We start from the raw sequence: 23,631 nt of genomic DNA, 5'->3' as shown, positions 1-23,631 counted from the left end.
AATGATTTTCTTTCTTTGAATTGCTGAAAGAAGAAATAAAGTCCTCTACTATATATATTTCATCTAAAACTATAAGGAAACATCAAGTCTACCCTCACAATTACGTCTGTTTTCAAATTAAAATGAGGGTCTGTGGCATCAAAGTACTAATTCATTTGCGGAAATAACTACATGCAGGACATTTTTTTTGAATCTGAAAATATAGACAAAATGTAACATTCCTGCTGTGAAGAAACCGAGTTTACCAGTGTGAGTCTCAAACATGACTGAGCATAAATTAGTCCAGAGAGATTTTTAAAAAATAGATTAGCCTAGGAAAGTCATGGTTGAATTTAAAGCAGAACTGAGGCTTCTGCTTTTGGTATAGAAAGGAAAGTAGGTTGAGGGCATAAACTCATGTACATGTAACAATGTGTTCTTTTTCCATGGTTTGAACACTACTCTTTTGTTTGACAAACCTTGGAGAGTAGAAAGGGGTAGTTTGGTGAGAGCAAAATGCCAGACGTGTGTAACCAGCGCTATCCAGCTCATTCACCGAGTTACGGGATCTTTAAATGATAAGAAATGACAAAATTGTCCCCAAATGTGAGAGCAGCAGTTGGAATTTCAAAGCAGGTAAGGACTGTGCAAGCAGGCTATTAGGCAAATTTGGCCAAAACAAAAACAAAGCAAAACACAAAAATAAAGTAGCAGATTTTCTGTTCTCTGCTTTTTACTTTTTTCTAACCTGTACCAAAGCAAAGCTTTAAGCACTAAATTTTAAGTAATTTTTAGAAGTTTTCTTGCAACTTTATTAAGGTATGATTGACTAATATAAACTGTATATATTTAAGGTATACAACTTGATGTTTATTTATTCATTTATTTATTTTTGGCTGTGTTGGGCCTTCGTTGCTGCGCGTGGGCTTTCTCTAGTTGCAGCGAGCAGGGGCTACTCTTTGTTGCTGCGCGTGGGCTTTCTCTAGTTGCAGTGAGCAGAGGCTACTCTTCGTTGCGGTTTGTGGGCTTCTCACTGCGGTGGCTTCTCTTGTGGAGTACGGGCTCTAGGTTTGAGGCCTTCAGTAATTGTGGCTCATGGGCTCAGTAGTCGTGGCACGCGAGCTCTAGAGCACAGGCTCAGTAGTTGTGGTGCACAGGCTTAGTTGCTCCGCGGCATGTGGGATCTTCCCGTACCAGGGATTGAACCCATGTCCCCTGCATTGGCAGGTGGATTCTCAACAACTGCGCCACCAGGGAAGTCCCCAACTTGATGTTTAGATATGCAAATACATTATGAACTAAGCACCACAAAGTAATTAACATATCCATCACCTCACATAGTTCCCATTTTCAATAACAATACAGTATTATTAACTATAGTCACATTGCTGTACGTTAGATCCTCAGAATTTATTCATCTTGCGTAACTGAATCTTTGTACCCTGAATCCCTCCTCCTCCAATAACCTAAGGAATCTCCCTCCAGGTCTGCTACTTATTAGCTATGGGAGCCTGGGATAGTTACGAAGGTCTCTGGGTTTAGTTTTTCCAGTGGTAAAGTGGAGATCATAAAAACAATTCAGAGAGTTGTTGTGAAGATTAAATAAATAAAGTTGAACATTGCAAACAGCCCAATGGGCACTCAACACCCAATCAATAATTAGGTATTGTGATTCTCATTATGGGGCTTTGACAAAAGTAATGCCAAACATATTGGTTGACTTGGGCAAGGCCACACAGTCTAGTGAATATCAATTCTCCTTCAATAAGAATAGAAACAAAACTTCTTAAGTGGTTTAACACTTTTAGAGAATTTATATCCCTTGTGATGCTCACAATGACTTTAGGAAGAAGGCGTAAGAGGAATTACCCTCTCAGTCTTATGGGTAATGACATGGCCGTTTAAAGAAGTCAAGTGACTTGCCCACCATCTCAACCAGAGACAGAACTAAAGCTCTGATTTCTGGAGGCCTAACCCCTCCCTTGCCAGACACTCCGTCTGACATACTGACAGGACGCTTCTCCACCTTGATGGTTGGTAGGGCCTCAGAGAGCATCACGTCTGAACAGTACAGAGCAGCAAAGTCAATTAATCATCAGCCAGAAAAGATTATGGAGTACTTATGCTACACAAGGCCTTACTCACTTTTCTAATTAAGAGGCTTTATATTTTTTTAATAGTTTTTGAATACAATAGCATCTTTCTGGAATTAAAACCTAAGGAGGGCAGTATAAAAAATATTTTGTCATGGGGTGACAAAAGGAAAATTAAACAATTAGCAAAACTGGTCATGGCAGAAAACCAAGTGAGCATTCACACTCCTAGGAAAGAGGGGGAAACACATACAACTAATTAATATGTGTATTTTTTTCACTTACAAATTGAATATCATCAGAGACTAGGTAGGTGCAAGCTGCCTGCTTTGAGATGCTATTTGCAAGCACATGGCAGTGACAGGTTAATGGCTAGGGTACATAGCCCCAGTAATGAAGGTTCAAGCTCATTAAAACTGGCACCAGTATTGACAGCACAAAGGAGTATGCCAAGGTGTTATCAACTGGAAGTGCAAAATGAGATCAGCCTTTAAATTATGTTTCAGAAACTCCACATGGCCAGTCAAAACAAAGACAAAAGAGTGTTATGTCATGTACTGGAGGCTCCTTGTGTGGAAAGGAGAAGCAGAGGAATTTCTGTGAAAGCTGACACCATTCCTTAGGAACTGTTTTAGATCAGAGTACCAACTGGTTTCTAACTAAACCAAAGAACTATTCAAACAGTGGGTTAGACCATGGTTTTCTGTTGGCTTGGAGACAAAATGACAAAATCTTAGAACTAAAGTTGCACTCGGGGATCATCTTTTACAATTTTCTATCAGTTATATGAATCCCACTAAGGTATCCTTATCACATGGTCACCCAACCTCTCTATATTATTAGCAAGGAATGGAGAAATCACTATTTTTTACTTAAACCAACCTAGCCAAAAGATGGAAAACTACACTTGTTACATGTGACATATTGCAGTTGAGCGGACATCCATCCCTGAGGGCTTTCATTTTAGGTAACTCTAAAGTCTACATGAAAAATCGAACCCCTTACTCACAGGATGGCTTTTCATATCCAATGATGGTTCGGATAACACCTCCAATTCCTTGTTTCTCTAGGTCTGACTTTCTTCAACCATATTTCAGGAATTCCAGCTCATAATTCTGGGTTTTAACCTCCTTGCAGTTACTCTTAAAAGTAAGCTATATCATTCAGAATTAGCACAATTCCAGAAACCAGCTATAATCAGCATGGAATACTCCCCTCCAGCACATCTCCAACAACTGCTCTCCTTTTTCTCTTTGCTTCATTTAGATTTATTCCTTTCACTTTTCCAACCTTTAGTATTTCACACTCATATTTGTATCCTTGGATGAAGAACTACCATAACATGTTGGTAATCATTCACATATTGATCATAATTACTTAGAGGTTCATTATACTATTCTTTTCACTTTTATGTATAACGGAAAAAGTTAAATTATGAAAGTTGTACAGTAAGTCCCCTACATATGAGCGTGTTCTGTTCGAGAGCGCATTCATAAGTCCAATTTGTTCGTAAGTCCAGCAGTTAGCCTAGGCACTCAACTAACACAATCAGCTATACAGTACTGTACTTTAATAGGTTTATAATACTTTTCACACAAATAATACATAAAAACAAACACAAAAATAAAGAAAGCATTTTTAATCTTACAGTGTAGCACATTGAAAAGTACAGTACAGTAACAGCTACATCACTATTGCTTTCACACTTGCTTCTGGACATCCTGGGCTTGAAATAAAGATACTGTACTACTGTACTCTATATAGTACTGTACAGTAAAGTACACAAAACCACAACCACTTGTAGCATGCACGTGACAATGTATGCCAGACACGTGAACTAACTTACATGATTGGACATGCAAACGGACATTCACATCTTTGAAAGTTCACAACTTGAAGGTTCGTAGGTAGGGGACTTAATGTATTAAAAATGGCACAATCAGAATATCCTCTTCTCAGACCTTCCACACTGCCCAAAAGTCCCAATTCTCATTTGAAACAAGACAAAACTAATATTTTAACTCATAAATAGATGCATAGGGCATTAAGTCATTATCATTATTGATGATAAAAATGTTGGCATCTTACATGACAGCATAAATTGGATTATCAGCTTAACTCGTGTCATATAGCAAGTTTGAAAAGGAGAATCTCCTGAAAAGGAGAATCAACTTTTGAAAGTGATAGCAGAGAACTTTAAAATTCTACTACTACTATTACAAATAATAATAATAGTAAAACTTCCACTTAAACCAGGTAATATGAAGTTTAGAAGTATGCATTCTAGCCACATTGCCAATTGCTTTAGGGCCAGTTGTGCTACCACACATAAATTTGGTTAATTCCAAGTAAGAAAACTGGGGAGACCTCATGTGTCATTCAGTCAAACCCACTGATTAAGAACCCGGGGGGTCCAGCAGACTGATGGTGGTGAGGTTTTCCCAAGGTGAATATTCAGTTACTGAGCCAGGGCTCCTGAATCCCAGTGTAATACTCTGTTTTCTATTCCACATTAAATTTTAAATTCCACAGTAAGTTCTGTGTGCATCTTATTTCAGAGTTCTTGTATAAATTGATTAAAGAAGTTTCACTTTTTCCTACATTAATTATATAGCTTATGCTTAATCCTATATCTGAAAACTATTTTCTCTATGTTATGTGTCTTTTCTTGATATTGTATTCCTTAAACTTATATTTGTTTACAGTTACTAGGTTCATTGTTGACTGAGGTTAACAGTAGAATATGTGAACTTCAAGTCTGAACCTGCCTCCTTCTAACTGTGTGGACTTGAACAAGTCACCTGTGTACTTTAAAGCTCAGTTTGTTAATTTATAAAATGAATATATCTCTACTTAAATTAGAGAACTAGAAACATTTGTATGATAAATTAAAAAGGCAAGCACAGTTCCTAGCTACTATTAGATAACCTCCAAAACACGTAACTTTTATTATTGGCATTAATAATAAATTAATGAAAGCAGATATTACAATTTTTTTTGCATCCCTACAGTACTATATAAAAATAGTATTTAATTTTTATCAAGAACAAAAATAAAAGATAAATATAGAAAAGAAGTAGAATTAAACTGCTAGATATACTACTGTGTGTACCTCTATGAGCACACATGAAACCAGACCACTGTGAACAGGATAGAACATTTCAATTGAGTAGATGCTTATGCATGAAATAACTTACTATAGAGAATGTTAGCCATTTAATGATAAACAGAATTATCTCGAGCAATTCTTCTAACTAAAGACTTTCTGAAATGTACTTACGTGCTTAATATTTGTTTACCCAACATAAAATAGTGGAATAGTTGATTGTGTGTCATCTAAAGGTCCCAATGGCCCATACAAACTGACTTCATGACCAACGTGATTAAGTAAAATTAGCCTTAGAAAGAAATGCACACCACCCCCCAACACACACACACACACACACACACACACACACACACACACACACACAAGCAGAAAACATGACTCAAGCAAAGCAAGTTGAATTAAAAGCTTAATGTGTAGTGTAAAATGTGACTTTATTATAATGGTTTGCTGCAAGACCTTTTTTGGAAACAGTTACAATCAATGACACAAAAATGATTACATTTTCTCAACATAACCTAAAAATTCTAGTCAAATTCATATAGTCAGATATGAGTCAAAGGAAATCTTCCCTTATTATTATCTATCTTTCCCATAATATGTCTTTCCTTAAGCCATAGATGTGCTTTTATTGGTTTATAAACATTATTAAATGTTAGCTTAAGGACAACAGAAAAAACTCACCTAAGACATTTTCTCTACTCTGATGTATCCTACCCAAAACTGAACATGGAAAACCTGGATTCTGGCCAGAGCTAAGTACTGACTTTGAATTGGTAAGAAGTGCAGAAAAGCTGTTAGTGTCTCAACTTACTCATCTATAACACAAAATTAATGTCCACCCTACCTCCGAAACAAGGTTTTTCAAAGAAATGCAAATAAGTACCATATGTTGAAACGTCCTAGAAAAGTAGAAAAGTAAATGTAAACATGAATTATTATAAACATATTAGGTGAAATTCCTGTTACCGACATCTCCCATTCTAAGGAAAATAACACAGCTGGTAACCATCAGAGCAACTTCAAATTCTTCTGTTTTAAAATCATAATCTAATAATATGACTCTGCTAAAGGAGATCAAAGTATAACAAGTACAGTAAAGTAATAGTATTAATATTCTAAGTATATACTAATCTGAGTTGACTGACTTTTTTCACCATTAATTTTAAACACACACACACAGGCACACACAGAATATTACAGATACTCTTACATACTATGCTAATTCCTATGCCTCTGCCATAATACTTCCTTGCTCTCCCAGTGATGTACTCTTTCTTCTCCTAGGCTCATCTGATCTCTACACTGAGACTGAACTCCATCTTTTCCATAAAGATGACTGCAGTTATTCTTAGCTCAAACTGATCTCCAATGTCTTTTTTTGTCTTTTCTTCAGTAATAACCCAGGAGTTTATCACCGAATTTTTGTCTGATTATTTCAGGTATGTTATTTTCATCTAGTTTCTAAATTCCCTGGGTACCATAATCACATTTTATTCCTTTTAAACATGTCAGTGGTATATGTATATATGTCATAACTATTATCACATATAAGAGAAAACAGTATCAAATAAAGGAGAGGCAAAGAGAATAAAAGAGTTCCAAAAGCAAAATGTGCTGCTGTGTGTCGTCCATCATAGTGGGGAGAGAAGTGTGGAACAGATGTGTTTTGGCTTCTGGGGAAAAGGTTAATCAAACCTCATCATGGTCTGAATAGAGTATTTCTTGAAACTCTCCGATTACCTCTACTTCCTACCCCAGTCATAGCCTTTTGATGACTAACTTTACTTCTTCAAACTCTGTATACCAAAAAAAGGTACTGTGAACAATGAGGAATGTATTTATAATTTTCCTGAGCAAAAGAACTGTGTTCAGTCATCTTTATAAACTTTATATCTAGAAGAATGCTTGGCTACGCTCAATAAGTATATCTTGAAGGAATATTAGATGAATAAATTGATGGAAAAATAGATGCCAATGTCAAAGTATCTATTAATCTTTATTTGTGGTGACAAACCCAGTTCCTGGGCCAACAAAACCAGCACCAACCATGATTGTGTGGAATGCACTGTAAGTACACAGTCTATTTTACTGCAAACCTTTTAAATGTCAATGAATCCTACCTGGAATATACAAAACTCTGTGCAGGGCATGTAATTGGAATTCAATAATGCTTGCTGACGAACCTAAGCATAACTGTTTCATACCACTCATACAGACACTTTTTCCTTTTAAAAATCAAAATATAGTTTTCTACTTGAAAAAGTTGGTTGTGAGCTTCCCTGGTGGTGCAGTGGTTAAGAATCCACCTGCCAATGCAGGGGACACGGGTTCGAGTCCTGATCTGGGAAGATACCACATGCCACAGAGCAACTAAGCCCGTGCGCCACTACTGAGCCTGCGCTCTAGAGCCCGTGAGCCACAACTACTGAGCCCATGTGCCGCAATCACTGAAACCTGTGCACCTAGAGCCTGTGCTCCACAACAAGAGAAGACACCGCAATGAGAAGCCCGCACACCACAATGAAAAGTAGCCCCCGCTTAGCACAACTAGAGGAAGCCTATGTGCAGCAATGAAGACCCAATGCAGACAAAAATAAATTAAAACAAATAAATGTATTAAAAAAAAAGTAGGTTGTAACATAAAAGTTTAGCTCTCATAATCTAAAATTTGATTTATATTTCCAACTCCCTTTAAATACTCTTAAGTAATCATTGTATTTCTAAAACAGAAATATTATTTTCCTAAATTTTTCCCCCGAAATACTAACACTGGATTTTATGAGTAAATCCTTTTCCCTACTCCCTCTTTGCATTTAGTATAAATATAGTCATTTTAACATAAGCTGGAATCTTAAAAATATTTTCTTAAAAAACTATTTAGATTTAAATTTCAAACAAAAGTATGAATATTTGCAGTGGTATGTAAGGTTACCATAGTTTGATTTTTTATACTAAATATTTTTATTTTGTTTTTTATTTCAAGTGCTTTTAATATAGATTATTTTAAACTTTGGTTAAAATATATGGAGCATGTAAATCATTTAGCAATAAAGAGAACATTTTTGGTAATCTGCAGAAAAGTAAATATGCTTTAATGATATACTTCTGTAAGCACTTCTTTAGTTTTGGCAGGAAATGATCTACTCTTGATAGTAAGATACTTTGACATACATTACTTTAAAAAAGAAGATCAGCAATGATAACAATTAATTATATTTTTAACCTAATTTTCAATTCTTTGAGCTGTGAGTCAGGAAATACAGATGTCATAATTTCAATGTGTTTACATTACTGGGAGGGGAAAAAGAAACAGTAAACTACAGGGAATACTCTGTCTCAGCAAACAAGGAGTAAGAGTGCTATTATAAGAATCTGTGCCTCTTAAGATAGTCCAGCACTTTTTTATTTTAAGGAGAATTTAGTAGATTTTTACATGTTATAAAAATAACAACATAAACAAAAAGATAAAAAATTTAAAACATTATATCAATCATAGAAAATTATTTAATATGTTAGCATATTTAATTCTGATATAACTTTTGTTGCATCTACAAGTGTGTGATACAATTGGTAATGTACTATGCAAATTATTCTGTATTCTACCCTTTCCACTTAATATTTTATTCCAAGCATGTTCTAATGTCATTATTTTTTTCAAAAGATCAGTTTCAATGGCTGTATAATATTCCCTTAAATGGATGTAGAATAATTTATCTAACCACATACCTACTTTTGCACATTTACTCTCTACTCAATATTTTTTCCTTATAAATTATGTTTCAATAAAAATATAAATTACCCTCAAAACCTCACAGTCATGAATTCAATTCTACTTTTTTAAACTATCAGCTTGGTTGATGTTTATAAAAACTTAGGGAAAAAATTAAAAATAAGTTAAAAGAGTTAAAATTCTGACCCAGAGCTGGAAGTAATAATGCTGTCAGAAGTGCAGCTCCCTGCACACAAAGAAATCCAACAGTTTCTGCGACAAAACCAAACTGAACTGATGGACAGAAGCCTTTGCATGATAAAACAGTGCCAAACCAAAAAATAACAAACTAGATTCATTTGTCCCATTTCCCTAATTATGAGTAAATATTATTGATATTATTTCAGTAATTTGTTTTATTTTTCATGAAGATTACAACAATGGCTTTTCACTTTCTATTCAATATCCTGGATATAATTCATCAGGATAAGGCTCCTGGGGCATTTATAAAGGATTATCAGGTGCCCAGAGCATCTCTAAAAGCTATTGTCAGGATAACATTCTAATAACCATTCTAAGATCTATTTGGCTCCAGATTTTTGCTTTTTCTTTATGTTTTCTTAACTTTTATTTTTTGCCTTTACCTTTTTATCTTTACTTTTTGAACATTTTTGCTTATTTAATTTTCACTGTGCTTTTGCCTACAGGAACTATTATCCCCACTTTAGATGAAGAAACCAAGCCTCAGAAGACTTCAAAAAATTGCTGCAAGACTCTGGTTTGTCTCTCTTTAAGGACTTTTCCTATTTCAATATGTCATACTGTAACACATCATTTGAAAGATAACAGGTTTAAATATCTATTTTTGAATATCATATGGTAGATGAGTTCAGTTGTCTCCAACATTGTCCAGTAAAATTAAGATTATATCCAAGGGGGAGAACCTTCAAGATGGTGGAGGAGTAGGAAGTGAAGATCACCTTCCTCCCCACAAATACATCAAAAATACATCTACTGTCACAAAGAAAGAAAACTACAGGCCAATATCACTGATGAACATAGATGCAAAAATCCTCAACAAAATACTAGCAAACAGAATCCAACAGCACATTAAAAGGATCATACACCATGATCAAGTGGGGTTTACCCCAGGAATGAAAGGAATCTTCAATATATGCAAATCAGTCAATGTGATACACCATATTAACAAACTGAAGGAGAAAAACCATATGATCATCTCAATACATGCAGAGACAGTCTTTGACAAAATTCACACCCATTTATGATAAAAACCCTCCAGAAAGTAGGCATAGAGGAAACTTACCTCAACATAATAAAGGCCATATATGACAAACCCACAGCCAACATCGTCCTCAATGGTGAAAAACAAACCATTTCCACTAAGATCAGGAACAAGACGAGGTTGCCCACTCTCACCACTATTATTCAACATAGTTTTGGAAGTTGTAGCCACAGCAGTTGGAGAAGAAAAAGAAATAAAAGGAAGCCAAATCGGAAAAGAAGTAAAGCTGTCACTGTTTGCAGATTACATGATACTATACATAGAGAATCCTAAAGATGCTACCAGAAAACTACTAGAGCTAATCAATGAATCTGGTAAAGTAGCAGGATACAAAATTGATGCACAGAAATCTCTGGCATTCCTATACACTAATGATGAAAAATATGAAAGTGAAATTAAGAAAGCACTCCCATTTACCATTGAAACAAAAAGAATAAAATACCTAGGAATAAACCTACCTAAGGAGACAAAAGACCTGTATGCAGAAAATTATAAGACACTGATGAAAGAAATTAAAGATGATACAAACAGATGGAGAGATATACCACGTTCTTGGATCGGAAGAATCAACATTGTGAAAATGACTCTACTACCCAAAGCAATCTACAGATTCAATGCAATCCCTATCAAATGATCAATGGCATTTTTCACAGAACTAGAAAAAAAATTTTGCAATTTGTATGGAAACACAAAAGACCCCGAATAGCCAAACCAATCTTGAGAAAGAAAATCAGAGCTGGAGGAATCAGGCTCCCTGACTTCAAGTGTAAACTGATACAGCCACTATGGAGAACAGTGCGGAGGTTCCTTAAAAAACTAAAAATAGAACTACCATACGACCCAGCAATCCCAATACTGGGCACATACCTGGAGAAAACCATAATTCAAAAAGAGTCATGTACCACAATGTTTACTGCAACACTATTTACAGTAGCCAGGATATGGAAGCAACCTAAATGTCCATCAATAGATGAATGGGTAAAGGAGATGTGGCACATATATACAATGGAATATTACTCAGCCATGAAAAGAAACAAAATTGAGTTATTTGTAGTGAGGTGGGTGGACCTAGAGACTGTCATACAGAGTGAAGTAAGTCAGAAAGAGAAAAACAAATACTGTATGCTAACATGTATATATAGAATCTAAAAAAAAAAAAATCAGTGGTTCTGAAGAACCTAGGAGCAGGACAGGAGTACAGACGCAGACATAGAGAATGGGCTTGAGGACATGGGGAGGGGGAAAGGTAAGCTGGGATGAAGTGAGAGAGTGGCATGGATGTATATACACTACCAAATGTAAACTGGATAGCTAGTGGGAAGCAGCCGCATAGCACAGGAGATCATCTTGGTGCTTTGTGACCACCTAGAGGAGTGGGATAGGGAGGGTGGGAGGGAGACATAAGAGGGAGGGGATATGGGGATATATGTATATGTATAGCTGATTCACTTTGTTATAAAGCAGAAAGTAACACACCACTGTAAAGCAAATATACTCCAATAAAGATGTTAAAAAAAAATTATATCCAGGGCCTCACATGTGATAATTCATCCCAGCTAGACATTTTCCACACACAAAAAAAATAACCATGCAACAACTCACATGCGTGATGGACATTGGGAAGGACAAGTCTGTATAGATCAGAGAAAAATCTATGCACACCCTGAGGAAAAGAACTGAAATGAAACCTCTACTGATTGTGGATCAAGTGGGCCCTCCTTAGTATATCCAAGAAATATAATAGTTTATCTCATTATGCTAACCGAACTATTTTGAGTTTTAATTGGATCCAGACAGTGTGCTAATTGCTGGGGTGACTCAAACATAAATATGACACAAATCCTATTCCTCAGGGTTTACTGTCTCTTGGAACCGAGCTGCTCTAAGAGTCATGTTGGGAGACTACACCCAGTTGGGAAGTGATGGCCACTGGTCCACAATGCGATAAGCTGAGCTGAGGGTAAGCATTTGATGCTTTCGTAGCAATTTGACAGTGCCTCCAGATCCAAATGCATGATAAGTGGCCTAATTTAACTGAGCAGATGAACCCATGGGTGAGCCAGCAACAGACTAACTATATGCAGAAGAACCTCATTACATGATGTTGTGATTCAACCTTAGTCTTTCCAGTATACCCCAGATGTACTTAAAATCCAAAATATATTTTTTGATGAAAAGATAACTGATTTATAAACTACAGAATAAATTTTGAAATTAGCCAGTGGTAAAGAGTTGAAGATAAAGTTTAAAAATACAGTATCACTTTATTCATTTTGTATAAAAGCTTAAAATGAACATCCTGAGATTGTTAAAATTGCTTTAAAATCTCCTTGCATTACCATCATCCTTATTTTGGAGACTGATTTCTTCTCTCCAATAATATTATTAAAAAAAAAAATAGAGACAGTCTAAACATACATTATCCCCTAAGAGTGGTGCCGTTGTCAATCTAACCTAGATTAGTTAACAAGAAGGAAGCAGGTTCATTTCCTACATTAAAACCTCTGAATATTGATATGCCAGTTCCTGTTCAAAACCTGAGCATTGGCATTTAATGTGAATAATCACTATTTCTCTCAATATTTGTTTAATTCTCATTTAGCAATAACAAAAAGTTATGAATATAATAGCAATCCTATCAGTCGCCTGTATATCTGCTCTCAAAGTAATATATGAAATTCCTCTTTTATTCCAATGTTATGTTGGTACTTATTATATATTTTTGCAATGTAATTTTAAAACAGTTAATTATAATGAGCTAAATTTGGGGGCTGTATTTGTAATATTTACTTATTTTATTTTTCTAATAATTGATTTTATTGTATTTTTCAAAAACATTGATTCATGCCAAATAGGAAATACATACGAAGTATTAAATTTTAAAACAGTGGTCTTTCACAATAGTTTTAGAAGCACTGTCTTAGAGGAGATTAGACATGTTATAATTATAATCAAGGAAGAAATTTCTATATGAGAGAATCAACCTATGGGGTTTAGAGGAAGATGATGCTGGCAGGAAAAAGAACTTTGCACCTGGGAATCAAGTTTCCAGTGGGACAAAATGGGGGCTGTCAGATTGGGGAGAGGGTTCCAGGTAGAGAAAGTAGTGTTGGCAAAGGCACAGAGTCAAAAGAGCTTTTGAGCCTTATGAAGAATATCAAGCAGTTCAATACCCCTGAAACATAATGTTAAGTAGAATAGTAGGATAGAGGCCAAGCTTGATTCTGAGAGGTCTGGAATTCAAAGGGAGGAGTTTGGAATTTATTCAATTGGCAAAGGGGTTCTTCTGATGGTTTTTGAGAAGTGTGTTTACAGTTTTTAGCTGGGCCTTATAAAGTTGTATTTGGCAGGAGACTGCTGGAGGATTGGAGACCCATGAAACTAAGTAAGGAGTTTGGTATTAACATATATATGCTGCTATATATAAAACAGATAATCAACAAGGAGCTACTGTATAGCACAGGGAACTCTACCCAATATTCTGTAATAACCTATATGGGAAAAGAATCTGAAAAAGAATGGATATATGTATATGTATAACTAAATCACTTCGCTGTATACCCAACACAACATTTTAAATCAACTATACTCCAATATAAAATAAAAATTAAATTAAAAAAAGAAAAAGTAGTTATAAAATCACATAAACATACATACTTATCGAAAAAATTCAGGAAAAAATGAATAAGCAAAAAGAAAAAATATATATCAGGTCAAAATCCAGCCATCTGGAAACACTCACTGGTATACAGTAGAGACAGTGTGAATCACATACCATCAACTCTGTTTTAAAGACACCTTTGTTTACTTTTTATACCATAAACATGTAAATATGCTTATACATTATTTTAGTGACTGCATAAGTTACCATTATATGGATGTCCTTGGGGTAGATGACATGACTGCAATATTCAACATGAAAGGATTAGTCACAGTGAGATCTGTACCCATGAGATTGTCAAAGAGGTAGTTAACGCATGTGTTAAAGATGTGGAATGGCATCTCAGAGTGAAACACTGGGAGAAGGTAGGCTTTATACTTCAACGTAGTGATTAAAGCAGGCTCCACCTCTTATCAGCTGTGGTTTTAGATAAGTGTTTTGCTTTAGCCTCAGTTGTCTGGGGTTCATCATTATAACTTACATGCTATCTATGAAATATGTCCATAAAGCATCCAGCACAAAGCCTAGCGTAGAAGGCACTCAATTAATATTAGATTTTTCTTTGATGATTGATAGGTCCTCAAATGTACGTGGGGAGATGAATAATGTTAAAGAAGATGGATTTCTGAGTTTCAAGGTGACATAACTACGAAGAAGGTGCTATAAAAATGGAGATTTCAAGGATCTGAGCAGATTTGGTGGAAGGCAGTTGTTACGCTAACCATGAACACGAGCACCCATCCAAGGCTGCATTGACATTCACAGATAAATTGTTTGAGAAGCAGCATAATGAATGACATTGCTACACTTCAGCCTACACGTGTCAGGGCCATCAAGATGCCCTCCTTCTCCTTGACCAGTAATGTATTAAATGCTCCTATGGTGACCTCCAAGAACTAAATGAAGCTTCCAAATGAGCTTAGTTTAGACTCCTTCAAGCCACTTATATACTATAGAAACCTGGTGAGACATGTCATGAGAATAAATAAGCAGCTCACATTTTACATTTAGATATAATCTGTGACAATGAAGCCAGGGTTACACATTGTATTTATAGTCCCCACTGTATTATCTGGCTTTGTGAGGAATACGTAAATAGGCCAAGTACCTAGTGATTGCCAGAAAGGTGATCTGGATTGGATAGAGGAAAAAATGAGCACAAATCTATTCCCCTGCTGGAAAAGCAACCCAGTGCACACAACCTACTGACAGTGAGTCAATTCTTTCAGTGGTATTTATAAAGACCACATGGCTCTAAGAGCTTAGATATTGTTTAATTCTGTGTAAAAGGTTGTTTTATGTCAAGTTCTTTTATAAATATATTTGATCTTAGGTTTTATTTATAGTATGATAATACACTGCAGCTTTGTCCCAGGATATATTTTCAAAATCAGCTTTACCAATGATTGGTAAAGAAATTATGAAAAAAAAATGATTAAAATGTTTAACTCCAAATAATTTTATTTGATATCTTGTGAAGCATTAGAGTAGAATGCGCGCCCTAGATATTGAAATGTGGCTTAATTTAGTATGCAGTTCTCTGCTTAAACACCGCTCCAGTCCTTTGATACTTCGATACCAAAGTGTCAGTTACACACAGAAGTAAATGCCTCTTTAAATAGTTCAAGCTAACCTGAGAAGGGGGACGAGACCCATGATTTTTTTCTTGCTTCCCAAAGTCAAAAACTGCACAAATTTCTATAGTTTGGTCAAAATCATGATGAATAAAACAGAATATTATTCAGCATTTCAAATCTAATGACTCAAAGTTTTTTGGTCATCTCCTTCAATAGAAAATACTTGCTAGCAAGTACAAAGATGACTTATAAAATTACAATGGCACATTAGGAGAATGATTTGTGGGAGATTCATTACGTATTAGAGCAAGGCTACGTAATTCCATACCTTTTTTTAAATTTAGTAATAGTACTCATCTGAAATAAATCATAGTGTACCTCTGAAATAATCATAGTGCAAAGGCAACAATAAGGCAAGACCCAAACTTATGAACAATTCAAAATGAAAATATACAAATAGATTAATAAAACTGCTATCTTGTTTTCTCTATATGTAACATCATCACCATGATAATACTTACCTTGCAACCAATTTCAACTGAAACCTGAGTTTACAGAAAAATAAAACTAAACTTCTGTTAAATGATTTCATTCATTTATTCAAAAAAAACAAATCTTAAGTGCTTGCTGCTCTCCAGAAACTGTATCAGTGCTAGGTAAACAAGTATGATTTGCCTCCTGCCCTCATGAATTAAGTTACATTCTTTTTATAGCTTCTATAAATAAACATTTAATTTGTAGGCATAAATGTATTTAATTAGGATATTACAGAAGAAAGGATGGACTGTAAGTAAGACGTTATTCATTAGATACAAAGGCAAAGCTCTTCTTAGCTATCATACATGTAACCTACTCTAGGCCTTGAAAACAAGCAAAGATATTATGTCTAAATAAAATGAAGGGCAAAGATTAACAGCTATCTAACCATGGTGATTAGTATGGTCAGGCAAATTGTAATATTCCAGAAATGAAAACCTGACTTCCTTTTCACCAACACATTTCTTATAACTGGATTACCCAATAACTCCCCCTACCACCTCCCACAAAGACAAGCCAAAGTCCATGGAGCCACTCAGTGGTTTTGATTGATTGACTGATTGACTGATTGTATTTGTAATTTAAATTCTTTTTAAAACTTTTTGAAAATAGCAAAATCAGAAATAACCTAAGGAAAGCTGAGGTGATTTCTTTGCCAAGCCACAAAAAGCAAAAGTGCAATGTGTTCCCATGCCCCTTCTGTCATTTCAACTTTGTAGAGTCAACTTTGTAGACTCTCAGACTGGAGAGTCTCCCTAGTTTGTGGCATTTAAACTTAAAAAGAAAAGCCACAAAGAGAGAGAAGAAAATTAATCTGATTGCCAAATCTGAATCACTTATATGTACGCTCCCAAAATCTATACTTCTACACTAAGGAGAATTACCCAGAGAAATGCTAGAGATGTAATACGTGTTTGCAGTCACATAACTAATGATTCATGAGGGAAGAGCAGATACAGAGCAGTCAATCTAATGTTTGGGGGATAATTTTATTGATGAACTACCTTAGGAATTAGTTTTCTCTCACATGAGCGAAGGTATAAATTTCTGATTAAATGGTATCTGTAATCATTGAAGCATAATGTCAATTAAAATAACCACTGGTGGTCAACCAGTGGTCAACAAAACCACTATTTAATTTTAATTATACAGAACTTGAAATAAATATAACATATAAGAATGTATACACATACCATTGATCCATCGAGCTTCTGGATCATGAAGCACAAATTCTTTCCTGAAGAGGTCTTCTAAGGACAATCTGGTTTCTGATGAATTTGTGAGTTCATCTAAAATAAAGTAAATTTTAGGTTAGACACATTCTCCAAAGAAGACATACAGATGGCCAAGAGGCATATGAAAAGATGTTCAATATCGCTAATTATTAGAGAAATACAAATCAAGACTACAGTGAGATATCACCTCATACCAGTCAAAATGGCTATCATCAAAAAATCCACAAACAATAAATGCTGGAGATTGTGTGGAGACAAGGGAACCCTCCTACACTGTTGGTGGGAATGTAAATTGGTACAGCCACTATGGAGAACAGTAAGGAGGTTCCTTAAAAAACTAAAAATAGAGCTACCATATGACTCTGCAATCCCACTCTTGGCATATATCCGGAGAAAAACATAGTCTGAAAGAATACATGCAGCCCAATGTTCATTGCAGCACTGTTTACAATAGCAACCTAAATGTCCATCGATAGAACAGATAAAGGAGATGTGGTACATATATACAATGGAATATTACTCAGCCATTAAAAAGAATGAAATAATGCCATTTGCAGCAACATGGAAGGACCTAGAGATTGTCATACTGAGTGAAGTCAGACAGAGAAAGAGAAATATCGTATGATACCCCTTATATGTGGAATCTAAAAAGAAATGATACAAATGAATTTATTTACAAAACAGACTTAGAGAATGAACTTCTGGTTACCAGGAGAGAAGGATGGGGGGAAGGGATAATTAGGGAGTTTGGGATTGACATGTACACAATGCTGTATTTTAAATGGATAACCAAGAAGAACCTACTGTATAGCACAGGGAACTCTGCTCAATTTTATGTGGCAGCCTGGATGGGAGCAGAGTTTGGGGGAGAATGGATACATGTATAGGTATGGCTGAGTCCCTCTAGTGCGCACCTGAAACTATCATCAACATTGTTAATTGGCTATACTCCAACATAAAATAAAAAGTTTTAAAATGCCTTAAAAAAAACAAATGAATTACACTATCTGGACTACTTTGCTTTAAAAATATGTTAACTAGATGACAATATAAAGTGGAAATTTTAATGGTTTTTGGCATTAGAAGTTTGTCTGTTCCATGATACTTTTCAACCCATTAAATTATTTTCAATATTAAAATTGTCTTGAGCTACCACAAATTTAAGAGATCAATCCCTTGTTATGTAGTGATATATAATATGAAAGCAGTTAATAATTTCTATTGTGCATTGTGCCCCAAAGCACACATTTTCACTGTTTAACCATAATCCAGCCCATTACTTTCCAAAATCACTTCAACATATTCTCTCTAATGATAAATTTACAGTTTTGTTGTAAACACCAAAGATGAAAAGGTAAAGGTCCCAAACAAATATGATCAATAAAACTTCCCAACTTGAAAGGAAGTTCACCAAATAAACAGAATAAATACCAAAATTCCACAAATAAACCCAACAAATACTAAGTGGACTTAGGAGTTAAATGTAAAAACTCAATATAATGCCAGAATATGAATGAAAAGCACATGTTTATATTAGTCCCTGACACATAAACTAGGTGTACTTCCTTTTTAAATCCTAAAATGTAAGAAATGGATGGACAACACAGTTTAGATACCAAAATTAAGCATAGCAAACATACTTTTAGACAAAAGAGGCTACAGACAAGTTTGTGATATTTCATTTTCTTTGCAAAATAATATGATTGTTTATTTACTGTATAAAATCATCTTTGTGACCTTTCACCTGTGACCTTAACTCTGGTTGAAAATAAAATGTCAACAATATATGCTAACCTCATTAGATATTGTTTTTTAAAAGTTCAGTACTTATTGTAGCAAGAGCTTTGTTTCTTCCAGCTGAAAAGCTGGGGCAAAGAATCAATAACTTCAAATGCAGTTTCTTTCAACATGAATCAGCCATGTAGTTAACTCACAAAATAACTGTTCAGAAACAACTGAAAAAAATATAACAGATGGAACTAGTGAGAATTGTTTGACCCAAGCCTAGTATAAGACGTGATTATATATAGATTTGCAAAACAAAATGCTCCATTTGACAGTCTGACACAACAAAATTTAAATTTACCTTATTCATTCAACAAATACTAGGGCTTTTAATTTTCAAGGTGTTAAGTGAAGTATTGTAAGGTGCAGGAGACATATCTATGTCCTGCCCCAAGGGGTTCACACAAAGCAAGAAAGAATATGATGGATGTCAGAATGAGGATACAGAGTACTGTATGAGCTCAGACAAAGGAAGGAAAATATCTTGCAAAAACAATCAGAAAAGCCTTCAGTGAAAAATATCATGAAAAATATAATGACCAAATATCATGCATTGCTGGTGGGAATGAAAAATGGTACAGATACTTGGAAGACAGGTTAGCGGTTTCTTACAAAACTAAACATGTAATCTAACAATTGTGCTCCCTGGTATTTACCCAAATGAGCTGAAAACTTACAGCCACACAAAAATCTGCACATGGATGTTTATAGTAGCTTTATATATAACTGCCAAAATTTGGAAGCAACCAAGATGTCTGTCCTTCAGTAGGTGAATGGATAAACTGTGGTCCAGATATTGTGATACTATGAAGTGATAAAAAGAAACGAGCTATCAACCATGAAAAGACATGGAGGAACCTTAAATTATTAAGTGAAAGAAGCCAGTTTGAAAAGACTCCATACTGTATGATTCCAACTATGCAACATGCTGGAAAATGTAAACAATGGAGACTCTAAAGATACTAGTAGTCAGAATGGTAGATACATGTCATTAAACTTTTGTCCAAATCCATAGGATGTACAACAGCAAGAGTGAACCCTAAAGTAAAATATGAACTTTGGGTGATAATGATGTGTCCATATAGGTTCATCAGTTGTAGTAAACATATCACATGTGGGATGTTGACAATGGGGGAGGTTTTACCCATGTGAAGGTAAGGGTAAATGGAAAATCCCTGTACCTTCTGTTCAATTTTTCTGTGAACATAAAATTTCTCTTGAAAATAAAATCTATTCATTTTTATTTTTAAAAGTTAAATGACCTGGGCCTTACAGGTTTCAAAAGACAGAGAAAGGGAATGGCATGGACAAGTGAAGGAATGAGAGCATTTTAGAAAAAAGAATGACTGCTTTTTGTTTGACACAGCAAAAAAGCTTTGATGCTAGAATTAATTTTCTGTCATAGTAGTTTGGGATTTTAATCAGATGAGCTAACTTTATCAGGATTTCAGAAATATATTTATTCTATGAGATATCTCAATAAGACCAGATCTTGGTATAGACAAGTTTCACAATTTAAAGTTTCCTGAGATTATATAAATGCACCCTAATTTGTCCAATACAATCCCTTTAATTCTTAGATGATTACATTTTACCATCTCTCTTTGATATGCATTTATTTAGTTGATCCAATGAAATTTATATAGGTAAAGGTAGGAGGTAGGAGTCTAACTTTCAGTGGAAAGTAGATTATGATAGCACAATCTATTAAATAAATGATCCTTATCAACTGAATTGAAAAATTTACTATATTTTTGCTCCTAGGTAAATTCCACATATTTTGTTTACTGTATTTTTTGGGCATATGTAAAACAAACAAACAAAAAAAACACCTTGTAAGGCAAATGCAGCATACCATACAATCTTTTTTTTCAAATACTTTTTTCAAATATTATTTTGGCAATTCTCAAACGTCTGTTCTTTCATATGAGCTTAAAAATCATATTAAAATCCACCAGAATGGGAATCTTATTAAAATAGCATTATACATACACAGTGAATCAGAAAACTTTAAACTTTAGGTACATTAATTGTGTTTCATCTTCTATTTTTCATATAGATCCTTCACATTTCCTATTATATTTACTAGTAAGTATATATGGTTTGTTATTGTGAACAGAATATTTCCCATTGTTATTCTAAATGAACTAATACACACACACACAGTTAATAATTATATTATTCACCATATCACATTTTCTTTAAAATGCCAATGGAGGGCTTCCCTGGTGGCGCAGTGGTTGAGAGTCCGCCTGCCGATGTAGGGGACGCGGGTTCGTGCCCCGGTCCGGGAGGATCCCACATGCCGCGGAGCAGCTGGGCCCGTGAGCCATGGCCGCTGGGCCTGCACGTCCGGAGCCTGTGCTCCGCAGCGGGAGAGGCCACAACAGTGAGAGGCCCACGTACCGCAAAAAAAAAAAAAAAAAAAAAAAGCCAATGGAAATTAAATCTTTTAGTTTTCTACATATTCAATTCTATCATCTGAAAATACATTTTCTCTTTTTCCTAAAGTTTAAATTTATATGTATATATATTTATATGTATATCTGTGCATGTATATATATGCATTTATATGTATATATGTGTGTATATATACATTTATGTGTGTATATATACATTTATATGTGTATATACACACATAATATATATATAAAATTTTCAGGTATTGCAGATTCACACGCAGTTGTAAGAAATAATACAGAAAGACAAATCCTTTATATACTTCCTCCAGTTTCCATCAATAACATATGATATCTTACATAAACAATATCTCAAAAAGAAATTGACATTGATACCCTCCACCAACTTTATTCAGACTTCACCAGTTCTGCATGTATTCAGTTGTGTACATGTGAGTATATGTGGCTGTCTTTAGTTCTATGCAATTATATCAAATATGATGAGTACCAGTAAGGCAGAGAACAGTTCCATCACCAGAATCTCCTGTGTTGCCCTTTTATTGCCATAACCTCCCTCTGCAACCTTTGGCAACCACTGATCTATTTTCCATCTTTATGATTTTGTAATTTCAAGAGTGCTATGTAAATGGAATCATGCATTATGTAATATTTTGAGATTGGCAGAGATCCATCTTAGTTGTTGAGTGTATCAATTCTCTGTTCCTTTTTGTTGCTTGGTACTATTCCAGGGCATGAATGTATCAGTTTGTTAAACTATCCATCTGTTGAAGGAAATCTGGGTTATCATTTGTAGCTTGGGGTTATTATGAATAAAGCTGCTATGAACATTAATTATAGGTTTCTATGTGAACATAAATGTTCCTTTCTTTGGGATAAATGCCAAAATATGCAATTGCTGGGTCACACGGTGCACATTTAGTTTTGTAAGAAAAAATCGGATGCTTTTCTAGAGTAGTTGTACCATTTTACATTCTCACCAGCAATGTAGAAATGACTTAGTTTTTCTGTGTTCTTGCAAGAATTTGGTGGTTTTTTTAAAAAAATAAGCCATTCTGATATATGTGTAATGATATGCCGTTGTGGTTTTAATTTGCATTACCCTAATAGCTAATGAACATCTGTTAATGTGCTTATTTGCGATGTTTATATCCTCTTAAGTGAAATGTCTGTTCATGTCATTTGCCCATTTTCTAATTAGATTGTTTTGTTTCTGTGACTGTTGAGTTTAGAGTTTTTTATTCTAGATGTAAATCATTTGTTGATATGTCAACTTCGGATTTCCTCCAGCCCTCTACCTTGTCTTTTCATCCTTTTAAAAAGGACTTCTGCAGAGGAAAAGTTTTTTAATTTTGATGAGATCCACTTTATCATTTTTTCCTTTTATAAATCACACTTTTATTGTCAAGACTAAGAATGCTTCAACTAATCCTGAAGATTTTCTCCTATCTTTTTTCCTAAAAGGATAATAGTTTTATATTTTACATATAAGTCCCGGAATCATCTTGAGTTACTTTTTGTCTATCATGTGAGGATTAATTAGAGGTTCATATTTTATTTTTGTTTTTTTGCATATTGGATGACCAATCGCTCCAGCACCATTAAAAAGCATTTATTTCATTTTAGTGAATTATTTCATTAGCTCGAGTGTCAAAACAATGTTGAATAATAATGATGAAATAACAATCCTGCTGTCTTCTTTTATTATGGCAGCATCTTTAATATTTCATTTTTAATAAGATGTTTTTTCTTGATTTTTGGAAAGGAATCTGTATCATGCTTAAGTAATTTGTTTTTACTCCTATGTCACTTCGAATTTTTATCTGAAATTATAACTATGTCATGGTACACTTCCAGCCTTTTATATAAACATAATTTTCTCCTTTAATGTGTTGATATAAAAGTTTTATAAATGAAATTTCCTATTTCCAACCACCCTCTATTTCTATAACAAAATCCAACTGGTCATGGCAAACTATTATTACTTTTCTACTGCTAGATTAATATGTTAAATGTTTATTTAAATGTTCAGATTTTTTTAATGAATTAAACTAATGGTCCATTATTTTTTTTCATTTTGTACTATACTGATCAGTTAACATTTTAATAATTTTAGTAAATATTCTGAACTCCATTTATTTTCTATAATTTGAAATAATTCAATAATTTTAATAGTCAGGATTTTTTTAACTCCAATTGCCCTTAGAATTTATTATAAAATCAACT

The 23,631-nt window shown here is 34.5% G+C and overlaps 1 protein-coding gene across 1 annotated transcript in view; it reads right to left on the bottom strand.

The window, feature by feature from the left end:
* Window positions 1-23,631, bottom strand: part of DPP10 (dipeptidyl peptidase like 10) — a 648,385-nt gene that overhangs the window by 454,817 nt on the left and 169,937 nt on the right. Inside the window, exon 3 of the mRNA XM_060151528.1 lies at window positions 17,162-17,257. Coding sequence (XP_060007511.1) covers window positions 17,162-17,257 — 96 coding nt within the window. The remainder of the gene's footprint in view (window positions 1-17,161; window positions 17,258-23,631) is intronic.

Source organism: Lagenorhynchus albirostris, chromosome 6 (assembly GCF_949774975.1).
Source record: "Lagenorhynchus albirostris chromosome 6, mLagAlb1.1, whole genome shotgun sequence".
Taxonomy (NCBI): Eukaryota; Metazoa; Chordata; class Mammalia; order Artiodactyla; family Delphinidae; genus Lagenorhynchus; species Lagenorhynchus albirostris.
The sequence above is the reverse complement of the archived record's forward strand: the minus strand, read 5'-3'. Positions and strand labels throughout refer to the sequence as shown.